Source organism: Leucopleurus acutus, assembly GCF_964270905.1.
Source record: "Leucopleurus acutus genome assembly, chromosome: 16".
Taxonomy (NCBI): domain Eukaryota; kingdom Metazoa; phylum Chordata; class Mammalia; order Artiodactyla; family Delphinidae; genus Leucopleurus; species Leucopleurus acutus.
Window position 1 is genome coordinate 9600091 of NC_139158.1, and position 12684 is coordinate 9612774.

A 12684-nucleotide genomic window follows, 5' to 3' on the forward strand; every position below is an offset into this window, starting at 1 on the left:
TTCTCCCTGACACCTCCCCACTCTATCCTCTTCTCTCCACACCGTTGGTCATCTTGTCTCCCTTGGGATATAACCACCTCCTAATTAACTACGGCCAGCATCATCTTGAATTCACCTTTTGGCTGTCAGTGTGCTCCTGGGGGCAGGAACCATGTCTTTTTCATCTCTGTGTTCCCAGCCCTTAGCTGAATATGTGCTCAGTAAATGGTGGATAGATGGGTGGGTAGGTAGATGGGTGGATAGATGGATGGGGGCGTGGATGGGCAGAGGGACAGCTAGAGAGGTAGGTGAATGGCCATGTGGATGAGTAGGCAAATTGATGGATGAGAGAGTGGGTGGTGGGTGGATGAAGGGACAGATACAAGGATGGGTGGTTACATGGATGGATAAATAGATATAGGTAAAATGGTGGATGGTGAGATAAATGGGTAAATGGAAAGAGAGATGAATAGGCAGGTGGGGGACAAGATAAGTTGTTAGAAGGATGGATGGATGGATGGATGGATGGATAAGCACGTGGGTAAATGAGCAGATGAACGGGTGGGTAGAAGGCAAACACAAAATGGATGGGGAACTTCCTTGGCAGTCCAGTGGTTAAGACTGTACGCTCCCAATGCAGGGGGTGAGGGTTTGATCCCTGGTCGGGGAACGAAGATCCCACGTGCCGCGGGGCGCCGCGAAAAAAAGAAAATCAAAATGGTTGGTTGGTTAGATATTGAGATAAGTGGATAGATAGACAGATGGATGGATAAATGCATGTGTGGGGACAGAGAGATAAGTTGTTGAGTGGGTAGATTGAGGTCCAAAGATAGACAAATGGGCAGCCATACGGGAAGGTCAGCAGATAGAAGAATGGGTGGCTGGTTAGACAGATGGACAGATGGCTTGATGGAGATATGTATGGGTAAACGGATGGACAACTCTGTGTTGGCTCAACAGATAGAAAGAAGATGGACTGAAAGACAGATGGGTGGACAGAGGGATATATATAGCGCATCTCTGCTCCATTCTCTCCTGAGCATTTGTGTTTCCCTTGATCTCTCCAGGGGCTGTGTCACCAGCTGCAGCTGCTAAAGCAGCAGCCAAAGCGGCCAAATTCGGTGAGTCCTGTGCTGACAGCTCCGCCCCACCCTATTCTGGCCTTTACTTGCCAGAACTAAAGGACTGTCCTCTTCTAGTCCCCGTTGTACAGCCCAGAGAAGGGGAGTGACTTGCCCAGGGTCACACAGCAAGTCACTGGCAGAGCTAGGACTTGGCCCTGTTGGGCCCCAGGACCATGTCTCCCCCAGTTGTCTCCCACCATGAGGCCAAGGGACTGGGTGATAGGAGAGTCCCAGTACTGTCTCCCAGTGGAGACAGTGTCCCTGACCCTCCCTGCTCTGGCCAGGACCCTCTCAGAGGAGCCCAAGCCTGGCTGGGGATAGGGGACCTGTGCGCAGTCTTTCCGTCTTCAACAAAGAGGCCCTTCCCCAAGCGCTCAGAGAAGAGAGGGGCTGGAGACACACTGTGGGGTGTCAGTAGGGAGGAAGTTGGTGGGGGACCCAGGTATCCCATGGTTTCCTGTCCTTCATGGACCAGACTTGGGGGAAGCTCGCATCCTCTTCTCCAGTCCAGCGTGTCCCTCAGAGCCCTTCCCAGCCTCTCTCATTGAGATCATTTTCCACTTGCATCTCTTCTCTCTGCAGGGGCCAGAGGCGGAGTGGGAGTTGGAGGTATTCCCACTTACGGCGTTGGTGCTGGGGGCTTTCCTGGCTTCGGTGTCGGAGTCGGAGGTGTTCCTGGGGCTGGCATTTCCCGTGAGCCTTAGTTCCATGCAGGGGAAACAGGGATGGGGCAGGGGCTTGGGGGATGGGGTGGGGGAGGGTAGACTGGGCTTCGCCACCGAGCTCAGGGACGAGTTGGGGGAGAGCGCAGGGAGGGTCTCCAGTGCCTTGGGGGCAGGAGTGCTGTCAGCACAGTCTGGCTGAGAGCCAGCAAGGTTTCTGAGTCTCTTTCTTTCTCGGCTCCTCTTAGCTGCAGCCCAGGCAGCGGCCGCCAAGGCAGCCAAGATCGGTAAGTGCCCCAGCCCTGCCTGTCCTCACGCCCAGGGCCATGCCCTCCCTCCTCCCCACCGCAGCCCTGCTCTCCTGCAGGGCCCAGGCTCAAAGCTCAGAGCAATTCTCCAACACGAGGGCAGAGCAACGTCACACTAGGGCCTCCAGGGCTGAAATGGCCTGGGTCAAGGTCGGAAGCCCCTGGGCCCATCCTCCAAAGCCGCAGTGAAGTTTTCTGCGCTTTTCAATTGCGCACCATTAGGATCATTGGTACCTGGCTTATCACCCCCAGACCAGCGCGTTAAAGGCGCCCGTCCATACACAACCACGGTGCCGTTACGCAACCCCTACCTCCACCCTCTGCTCCCCCAAAAAGGGGGGACGTCAAGGGCAGAGCTGGATGCTCTTCACCCCTCCAGGTGCTGCAGGAGCAGGAGCCCTGGGAGGGCTGGTGCCTGGTGCCGGAAAAATACCAGGTGTGCCAGGCGCTGAAGGGGTACCAGGTGAGCTGTGTCCCCAACCCAGACATGGGTTTGGCTTATCTCATGGAAGGGACCCTGGAGGTGGCCTATGTCCAGTGTACCATTTTACAGATGACAAGACTGAGCCCAGAGACAAGGGTAGAGACAAAGCAATTTCCCTTAGTTTGGAGGGAAGAGCCCCCACGGGATTCCAGATTGCTGAGTGAACCCGGCAATTCCCCTACCTGCCCCGGGGACCCTCAGGATGTCAGCCCAATAGGCAGTGGAACTCTGCTTTACCAGGGTTGGGGGGCCTTTCTGGTTTCTGATCAGGTGGGAGGGCCTGTGTCAGCCTTTGTTTCCCCAGCACTCTTTCTCCAAGGGGAAGAGATTAAGAATTACAATGAGATTAATTTACAGCCTTCCTTGATTGTTTTTTTCCCACCAGAAGATTTCTCTTCTGCGTTTCCTCTTCTTTCTGGGAGGAAATTCCCCTTTTGAGTTTCCCCCCAAGAAATGTGGCGCTTCCTCTAATAGTTTTGGATACAGGCGTGATTAGGATTTTTAAAAACTAACATCACCTTCAACAGAAAGCTCCAGAAATCTTTTAGACTGAGGTTTGGGAGAGACAGCTTCGGGCTGCCCTCCACCACGGGCAGAGCTAGAAGGCCACAGCCTCAGAGCTGCTTCTCAGGGAAGGGGCGTGTCCAGGGCGGCCGGTGGGCCATCTGAGAGCGGGCCTGCCTCACGCTGGGTTTCCTGCGTGAGGGGACAGTTCCCTAGAGGTGGTCTCTGAGAAGCCTTTCCACCGTGGAGGGTGGGTAAGAGGGGGAAGGGATGCTGGGGACCACTCCTCACTCTTCACATCTCCAGGGGCAGGGATCCAGGCAGCGGCAGCCGCCAAAGCAGCCGCTAAAGCAGCCCCGTTCGGTAAGTGAGCCCCCGCCAGTCCTGCCTTCGGCCCTCAGCCTAGAGCACTGCTCTCTTTTGTCCCCGCTTTGGGGTTTGGCAGACCCCCCTCCTCAGGTTGTTACGTTCTGGGCGTGGGCCTTCCTCACAGCTTTTGGCCCATCTGACCTCTTTGAGGGGTGTGGATGAAGTTTCTGATTAGGAAGGCAAAGTGAGAACAGGTGCTGGCGAGCCCTCCAGCACACACCCCCTACCCTTCCCAAAGCCACTGCTGCCTCCCAGTCCAGCTGGGGCCTTGCCCTGCTTCTGCAACAGACGCTGGGCTCCTCTGGGCTCCCACCCACCCCAAGGGACAGCCATGTTCTTGCTCCCTGACAAGGTTCTCCATGTCCTGCTTCATCTGAGGGCCACCCTGGCAGCCCCAGGTTCCCATACCTTCCTGAATATGGCATAGCAAAACAGCTCACTTTAGAGCCAGAGAAATCTTAACTTCAGGTCTGCTGACCCCCAAACTCACATATGACAAACAACTCTTTTTTTGTAAAACTATCATTTGCTGAGGTAATCATTACACCAGCCTTATGAAAGTGATACTCTTATGCCCATTTCACAGATGTGGAAACTGAGGCTCCAAGAGCCTAAGAGACTTGCCCATAGCCACACAGCTAAATGGTGGCCGAGCTGAGTTTGGAAGCCAGTCCTGCCTGTCTTGCAGAGCTCCCTTTACTACATAAGTCTGCCTCCATCACCCTCAGGAGTCTCAAAGGGGCCCTTGTAACTCCAAAGTTTAAGAACTCCTGATCCTGCCCAGACCTCATATTAGGGATGAAGAAGCTGAGGCCCATCAAGGGAAAGTAACCTGTCCAAGGTCACACAGCAAGTCCGTGCCCAGCTAAGAACCCAGGGCTCCTGACCTCCAGCCCGCTGCTCTTTCCCTTAGCTTCTGCCCTCCTTGATCAGTACTTGGTTAAGGATGAGCTCTTCTCTGTCTTGCAGGGGTAGTCCCGGGTGTCGGCGTGGGTCCCGGTGTCGGTCTGGTTCCCGGAGTCGGCGTGGGTCCCGGTGTTGGCATTGGCCCCGGTGGTGTCATAGGTAAGCAGTGTGAACAAGCGGGCCTGAGGGGCCTCTGAGTGCCCCATGGGTGCCGTCCTCGACCCCCCTCTCTCTCCTCCCAGGAGCCGGGGCCCCAGCTGCAGCCAAAGCCGCGGCTAAGGCGGCCGCCAAAGCCCAGTTCCGTGAGTGCCCTGCCTCCTTCTCCCCTCACCCCACAGGCCCAGGCCTGGCCCGGCGTGATCCGAGCCTAAACTGGACCCCAGGACACGCCATAGCTCAGGCCTGCCCTGCGGCCCCGTGAGGCTCCCGAGGCGGCAGACAGAGGGACTGGAAGCGCAGATGTGGCCTGAGGGAGACCTGGGTTCGAGTCGGGAGCCACACACTAGCTGAGTGGCCTCTGAGTTTCCTGCCCTCCCGTGTGGGTACCGATGGCACCTGTCACAGAGGCTTGTTAGGAGACTCAAATGAGTTCATCCAAAAGGGAGGAACCGGAGGTTAGGCTGAAAAGGGCAGTGGTGTCCAGAGTGTGTATCCCTGAACGCCAGCCTGGGGAAGGGCTGGACTTGGTGGTCAATGAGAGTTTTAGGAAGACCATTCTTGTGGCAGCGTAGAGGGCAGATTAAGGGGGTCTGGGCCCCTTCCTTGGGGTCTGACTCAGCTCCCTGAGCCGGACACCCCCAAAAGGGCCTGTTCCCTGCCTGCTGCCGCCACCCCACTCCCCATCTCCCCCAGGGGCTGCCGCTGGGCTTCCTGCCGGCGTTCCCGGATTTGGAGCCGGTGTTGGAGTTCCTGGACTTGGAGTTGGTGTTGGTGTTCCTGGATTTGGGGCAGGTGCAGGTGAGGGGCCTTCTAGGGGCTGAACAGAAACACCCCTGACCTCAGAGGAGGGAGACCTCTCCTCCCAGCATGTCCCCTCCACTCAGAGATGTGCAATAAATTCCCCGTTACGTTCTCCGGAGCAGTTAGAGACAACTGGGGTAACAGACGCGGGCAGGCCAGGCAAAAGGTCCTCTGCTGCCGGATTTCAGAGTTTCTGTCTCCTCAGTGGAAGGGTGCCAGGGCTCCAAACTGAGAAGAAGCCCACACCCAAGGAAGGAGGCTGGAGGGCCCTGGGGCCAGTGGTGTGTGTGGGCTAGCCTGGCTCCCCTTCGGCAGTGTGCTGTGGCAAGAGGGCCACTAGGAACTCTAACTCTTCGTCTGCTAGTTACTGAGCCTGTTCTATGTCCAGCCTCAGGCAGACCATGCTGGGCCTAGAGGAGACGGGAGGGGACAGATGGAAGGAGGAGGCACAGTTCAGCCCTCAAGCACCCACAGACCAGACTGGTAGAGGCACAGTTAGACACTGAAGCTCTGTACTTGGCTGGGTGAGCTCCTGGCTGCAGAGCCACAGCTTCAGGGCTTTGAGAGAAGCAAAGAAGGCTGAGGAAGTCAAGGAGGGCTCCCTGGAGGAAGCAGAATCCCCAGGCACAGAGCTCAGCTGCTGACCACCCCACTTTTCCTTTTGCCCTTTTCCGCAGTACCCGGAGCCCTGCCCGCAGCTAAAGCTGCCAAGTTTGGTGAGTGCACCCCACACACCATCCCTGACAGCACCTGGTCACCCAGCTCCCCTCTCCCTGGGCCAGGGCCCAATGCCTGGAGCCTACAGCGCAGGGCTGGGATGGTCAGGATGGAAAAAGGCAGTTTCTAGGAAGCATCAATGATGGTTCAGCAGACTCTGGCTCCTGCCCACTAAATGCCTAGCGTGCCTCCAGCCCCAGGACAACCCAAACCGCCCTTCACAGTTCCAGCCCCCCTGGGGGCAGTTTCACTTTGGTGAGGACCATGGTCCCTAAGACCCTTCAGGTCCTGACCATTTCATGGTGCCCAAGGCCAGGGAGGGGCCAGGGCTGCTGTCCCAGCAAAGCCAGGACTCCTCATCTGGGCCCCTGCCTCCCTGTCAGCATGACCGCGCCCGCCACAAGCCACGAGGACGTGGCAGACCTGCCCTCCCCCAACACTTGGCATTCGGGCAGCCCCGCCTGGCTAGATCCACACTGTCTATGTCCCCCTGCATTCCCGGCCTCCTGGGATCTGGGCTGGGGCCTCCGCCAGGGAACTGCCAACCAGGCCTGGCTGGTCCACGTGGGGCCAGTTTCCACCTCGGAAAATCCCAGCTTCCTCAGACCCCGCCCACGGCGGGCCTGATGACCCACAGGCCCCTCTCCTGTTCCTCGCTGGCGGCTCTGCTGGCCTGAGTTCGTCAGCCATTGCCAGGGAAACAGAGCAGTTAAGGCCTCTGGCTCCGAAGTCATTTCCTGCCCATGAAACCGTGAACACATTGCTTAACCACTGCTGTGCCTCAGTTTTCTCATCTGCGAAATGGGGCTAATAGTGCCTACGTTTCCCGCTGCCCGGAGCAGTCTAATATGTGTGACACACGGACCACGAGTGTCCCCCTAAAGCGCTAGCTATAACTCCTGCTGCTGCTGCTGGCAGCTCTGTACTGGACAGTGGTTCACACTCAGAGGTCCTTTCACTATCCAAACACCTATAGGTGAGCAGGAGTAAGGATCATCATCTCCTTTATAGAGATGCAACTCTGCGGCTCAGAGAGGTGACAGCTATGATGAGTGGAGAAAACAGATTCAAACCCAGGGCTGTCAGGACCTGAGACTAGTCTTCCACCCTCGGCAGCCTGTGGCCACAGCCACCACTGTGACCACCTGCAGGTCCCAGCACCAGCCCGGGAGGAAGGAGAGGAGACAGGCAGGCTGAGGCTCAAGGGGTGTGCCCTTGCCCGATGCGTCAGGGCAGAACCGGACCTCAGACCCGGGTGTCTGGTTATGGATTTCTGTCCAATACTCCTTCCACTAGGTCACGTGGTCTCAGCCACCTGTCTACTTGCCTAATAGCCCTGGGGCCGGGAGACCCCGTCCTTCAGAAAGGGGAGGATTGACCTTTTGTCCTCTCTGCACAGGAGCAGGGGTCGGAGCCCTTGGAGAGCTTGGAGATCTTGGTGGAGCCGGTGTCCCAGGTGGTGTGGCAGGTGAGTTGAAACCCCAGGACAGGCTGGGCATGGAGGGAGACTGACCCATGGAGAGTCCCTCCCTGAGCCCCCTCTGTGTCCCCAGGAGCCGGACTTGATGCTGCGGCTGCGGCTGCGGCCGCCAAAGCTGCTGCCAAAGCCGCCCAATTTGGTGAGTACAGGAGGCGGGGCTGCCGCCAGGCTGCTAGGATTTGACGGGAGGGGAGAGGTTCTGACCACGCACCATGGAGCGCATATTCCCTGACCCGTCCCTGAGGCCCTCAGGGGCATCGTCTCCCAGGGCCCCGGCCCACCTCCTGGCCCCACTAACCCTCCAAGGCCCTGGGGGCTCAGGCTCCACCTGGGTCCTGGGATGATCTCCCCACCCCCGCCACCTCCTCCCGCACCCCACCGCGGACAGACCAGCTGCTCTCACTTGTGGGGATTAATACACAGCTCTCTCCTCAGGGCTGGGGGGAGTCGGTGGGCTCGGAGTTGGAGGACTTGGAGTTGGAGGGCTTGGAGTTGTCCCAGGGGCCGTGGGCCTTGGAGGTAAGGGGTACTCTGGAATCGGTGAGTGCATGGCCGCCCCTTCTCTGGGCTCCTGCAGCATTTACAGGGGCCTGAGCAGGCTTAGCGAGGGCTGCCCCTTGCAGTTGGATGTCCCAGTACTCTCCCTCTCTTTCAATTCACCCAATCACCTCAAGGGGGAATTCATTAGGATAGTGATGATTATGCCCATTTTCCAGAGAAGAAAAAGCAAAGCTTGGAGGGAAATTACTTTCCCAAAGTCTCTGCCATCATGGTGGACCTTATGTTAACATTTCTCTCTCTCTTGGGTCATCATTGTGTCTCCCTACCTGACCTGGCCTGAAGTCTCTTACCCCGTGTACTCCACAAGACTGGCCACACAGTAGGAGCTTAATAAAGACTTCTGGAAAGATGGACGGATGAAGGTGGGGTGGAGGGATGGTGGAAGGATGAGTCAGTAGGCTGATGGCAGATGGGTGAGCAGGTCAGGAGGGGGACATGACTTGGGGAGGGAGGAGATATTCCTGGGCCCTCACGCGCGCCATCTCCCCAGGTGTGCCCCCAGCTGCAGCTGCTAAAGCAGCCAAATTTGGTGAGTTGCTCCCGATGCCGCCCCCTGCCCAGGCCTGCAGGCTGCTTAGACCCCGCCCCCACTGCCCTGTCCCCGCCCCCTGCCCAGGCCTGCAGGCTGCTTAGACCCCGCCCCCACTGCCCTGTCCCCGCCCCCTGCCCAGGCCTGCAGGCTGCTTAGACCCCGCCCCCACTGCCCTGTCCCCGCCCCCTGCCCAGGCCTGCAGGTTGCTTAGACCCCGCCCCCACTGCCCTGTCCCCGCCCCGGCGCAGGCCTCCGTCCTGCTCACAATACCCCTGAAGGCCCATCCAGGAGATCCCTGACCCCCGACCCCAGAGGGGATGCTCAGGGTCCCTTAAACTGTGGCTCGTCCTCACCCACATCTGCCCTCCTCTCAGGTGCCGCTGGCCTTGGAGGTTTCCTAGGCGCCGCCAGGCCATTCCCAGCTGGAGGTAGGGACCACCTCTGCTGTGAAATCCTCAGCTCTGGCTGGCGCTGGAGGAGGGCTGGCTGCCTAGCAGCTGGGGCCCTGAAGCTGCATCTGGCACAGGGACACAGAGAGAGGGAGGAGGGGACAGTCCAGGAAAGGAGGCATCCTGGGCAGAGGGGCAGGCCTCAGGGTCAGGTGGACACGTGTGACTCAGACACCAGGCCGGCGAGCTGAGGCCACGGAGCTGCACCCCCGGATGCCAGCAGGGGACCAGCTGTGTTAAGAAAGCTGCCGCGGCAGGGGGTAGGGGGCAGTGGGAGGAGGTGGTTCTAGTCGGAGAGGCAATAGGTGGCAAGGCTGGGGTGGGCCCTGCCCCCCACCAACCCCAAACCCTTCCTGCAGGTGTCGCAGCAAGGCCTGGCTTCGGACTGTCTCCTATTTTCCCAGGTATGACCAGGCTCCCCCGCCCTTGGCCCCATCCTTCCTCCTTCCCTGGTTCATCTCCTGCTCGGAAGGGCTGAGCCAGGACCTGAAGGGTACCCCGCGCCCTCAGATTGCACAGAGTTGGGTTTCCCCTTCTCCTCTCCCTCCTGTGCCAGACCAGGGAGCATCAGCTCTTCCAACACACCACATCCATATGAGGCAAACTGAGGTTCAGAGAGTGCCAGGGACACGCTCAGGGTCACACAGTCACTGGTAGAGGCAGAGCCAAGGGCTTCCAACAGCCAAGCCCAGAACTTGGCCCCCCTCAGACGAGGCCCAGGCTGCCCGGCAGGGCTTGGCGGGCACCCCAGAGGTGGGCACACTCACGACCCCTCTCCTTGCCTCGTAGGTGGCGGAGCCGGGGGCCTGGGAGTTGGCGGTGAGTCTATCATAAGAACGAGGGGCCCCATTTCAAGCAGGGCCCTGAGATCCTGCTGAGGGAGCGGCTAGTGCAGCCACGGCCCTGGGCTGGCCCTGGGCGTGGGGACCCGAGGGAGCCCCACGGGGAATCACAGAAGCTGAAGTCAGCCCTGGGACGTGGGGATATGGGGACCCCGATTCCTGGGGCTCCCAGCCAGGCACTCGACTGGGCACCAGGAGTGAGACAGGGACCTGGGTCAGCCCGGGTCTCAGGGTCTAACCAGAGAGGTTGACAAGGTCTCATAGAAAAGGAAAGAAACTGTAGGGAAGCACAAGCCATGTTCAAGCAGGTGGTCAGGGAGGCTGAGCTGGAGCCTGTCAGTGGGCGTAAGGCTGCCGCCGGGAAGCGTGGCCAGGGTCTGACTGTGGTGGGAGAAGGTGCCGCAGAGCTGCTCAGTCCTCCACAGGCAGCAGGCCATCTGCAAGGGGCGAGGTTGGACAGGAGGGTCGGGCCGGGGTCAGAGAGGCCTTTGGAACCCGCTGCTACAAGATGGAGGCGTGTGGAGGGGCCGGGGAGGGGTTGTCTGGGAGAGGAGGGAAGGCCTGGCCTCCTCCCCAATCCCGGCCTTCCCTCCACAGGCAAACCTCCCAAGCCCTACGGAGGGGCCCTGGGAGCCCTGGGATACCAAGGTGAGTAGAGACTCAGCCCCTGGAAGTGGGCGGGGGGTGAGGGGGTTGGTGTCGGGCAGAGGCAGAGTGATGGGGTCCATCAGCCTGGGAGAGAGGGAAGCACGTCAGACGAGGCCTGGCAGGGAGTGGGGAGGCTGGGGCAGAGCTGGACACCTTACCCACCCCTTCTTCTACCTGCGACACAGACACGCAGAGCTGAGAGTGGGCCCAGGACCCTCCAGGTTCATCCAGGCCAGGCCTGGCCGCCCCTCCCTCCCTGGTACCCACACCCGCCCCTGCGGGAGGAGCGAGGGGCTGGGAGGGGGGGCAGAGAAGGAGAGAGAGGATGGAGGCGACAAAAAAGTGAGCCCTGGAGTCCGGGGATCAGAGGGGTGGACCCGGCAGGGTGGGCAGAGGCGGCCCAGAGCCACACCCTTGCTCCAAGATGCAGATGTGTCTCTGGCAGTGTGTGGGGTGGGGTCTGATCACCACCCCCCAGGCATTTCCCAATGATGCCCAAAAGAGACCCAGAGAAGCCCGAGCTCTGCACCTGTGCCCAGCTCAGGCTGCGGATCCCCTTTCCACGCCCCCAACCTGCTTCCCACTGAGCAGATGAGACAGCCCAGGCCAGGGCAGGGAGAGGCAGAGGCAAGAGCAGCCTGACCTCGTCCACGGCGCCCAGCTCTCAGTCCGGCACCAGCTGGTGCCTGTGGCCCTGTCACACAAGCTCTCTTTTTGTTGGCTTTCTTTCCCAACAAACACCCTGGATGAGCTTCACAGAGAGAGAGAAAGATGGTGCTCACTGCCACCAGGTGGCAGTAATGAGCCACATCGAGTTCCCCCAGGGGTAGGCGCTACCCCAGGCCCTACTACCAGACTTCTGTGCCTTGATGATTTGAAATAAGGTTAACCAATCAGACCCTCCGCCCGAGAGGGCAGGAGTCCTGCTACCACCCACCTGCTCAGTGGGAGTTTGTACAGCCGAAGAGCTCAGAGAGTGGCCTGGGGTCGTGTCCAGGCTTCCCGAGGCTTCTTGGAGCCTCTGTTCCCCGCTGTGATGATGTGGGTGCTAAGAACAGCTTGGAGTTGGGGGGAGTGGGCAAGGGCTTGAGAAGTAACCAAGACTGACCCTTGCGTGTGCCTCCCCGCACCCAGCTGGGGCCTGCCTGGGGAAATCCTGTGGCCGGAAGAGAAAGTGAGCTTCCCAGGACCCCTGACTCACGACCTCATCAACGTTGGTGCTACTGCTTGGTGGAGAATGTAAACCCTTCGTGACCCCCCCATCCCATGCCCCCTCCTAAGTTCCCACCCCAGGAGGGAACAGGGCAGGCAGGGTGGCCTTGGAAATCCACAGGGCAAGCAAACAAGAGAGTGGTGGCCAAGTGAGCTCCTGGAAGCCCCCTCCTTCAGAGGCAAGGGGTGGGTGGGCTTGGCCCCTGCCCCCACCCCCTTCCCACCCAGGAGCTCTCCCTCCACACACTCCATCTCCAGGGGAACTTGGTGCTACGTACTGGTGCTCTCATTCTCCCTGCGGGGTGGGAGGAGGGAAGGACAGCCCCTCAGGGAACCCCTTCCCTGGGGCTCCTCTGAAGATGGTGCAGACACTTCCTGGGCAGTCTCACCTCCCCCTGCCCACCAGGACCCACCTCTGGCTGCAGTCCAGTTGGTACCCAAGCATCGAAACCCTCAAGCTGGATTCGGTCACACATCTCTTGGCCCCCTTGGCCCCCTCTCCCCTACCAATGGCTATTCCCCATGTCTGGGGCACCTTCAGGTCGGAAGATTCCCCCCATTGGGAATAGCCCTCTTGCTCTTGTGGAATTCATCCGCCCATATGCCCATCCGTCCATCTGTCCTGGTCCCCATTTGGCTGCCCGGCACCGCTAGCTGGCTGGGCGCCCCTACCGTCAACTCGATTAACCTGTCATGGCAGCCTGTGCCCTGCCTCTGCCCTACCACATACACCCCTACGTAGGGGCCCCGAGCCCAGGTTGTGAGGGGCTGTCCCGACTGGGGCAGCAGGAATCTCCCTCGCATACTGGGTCTCCCCCCACGCAGTACTGTATCCCCGGTCCCCCCCCCCCCCGGAGCCCCTGTACTTCAGAGCATATCCCCCCCTGCCCCGCCCATCTCTTTGTGTCTCGCTGTGATAGATCAATAAATATTTTATTTTTTGTCCT

The 12684-nt window shown here is 59.5% G+C and overlaps 1 protein-coding gene across 1 annotated transcript in view; it reads left to right on the forward strand.

Annotated features, from left to right (window-relative positions):
• ELN (elastin) overlaps nt 1–11872 on the forward strand; it is a 31594-nt gene extending 19722 nt beyond the window's left edge. The window contains exons 18-35 of the mRNA XM_082856867.1: nt 1047–1100; nt 1686–1796; nt 2014–2052; nt 2453–2536; nt 3368–3424; nt 4400–4495; nt 4579–4638; nt 5189–5293; nt 5974–6012; nt 7413–7481; nt 7567–7632; nt 7929–8012; nt 8545–8583; nt 8961–9014; nt 9395–9439; nt 9825–9854; nt 10475–10525; nt 11660–11872. Coding sequence (XP_082712993.1) covers nt 1047–1100; nt 1686–1796; nt 2014–2052; nt 2453–2536; nt 3368–3424; nt 4400–4495; nt 4579–4638; nt 5189–5293; nt 5974–6012; nt 7413–7481; nt 7567–7632; nt 7929–8012; nt 8545–8583; nt 8961–9014; nt 9395–9439; nt 9825–9854; nt 10475–10525; nt 11660–11703 — 1127 coding nt within the window. The 3' untranslated portion in view covers nt 11704–11872. The remainder of the gene's footprint in view (nt 1–1046; nt 1101–1685; nt 1797–2013; nt 2053–2452; nt 2537–3367; nt 3425–4399; nt 4496–4578; nt 4639–5188; nt 5294–5973; nt 6013–7412; nt 7482–7566; nt 7633–7928; nt 8013–8544; nt 8584–8960; nt 9015–9394; nt 9440–9824; nt 9855–10474; nt 10526–11659) is intronic.
• Nucleotides 11873–12684: the final 812 nt, after the last annotated feature.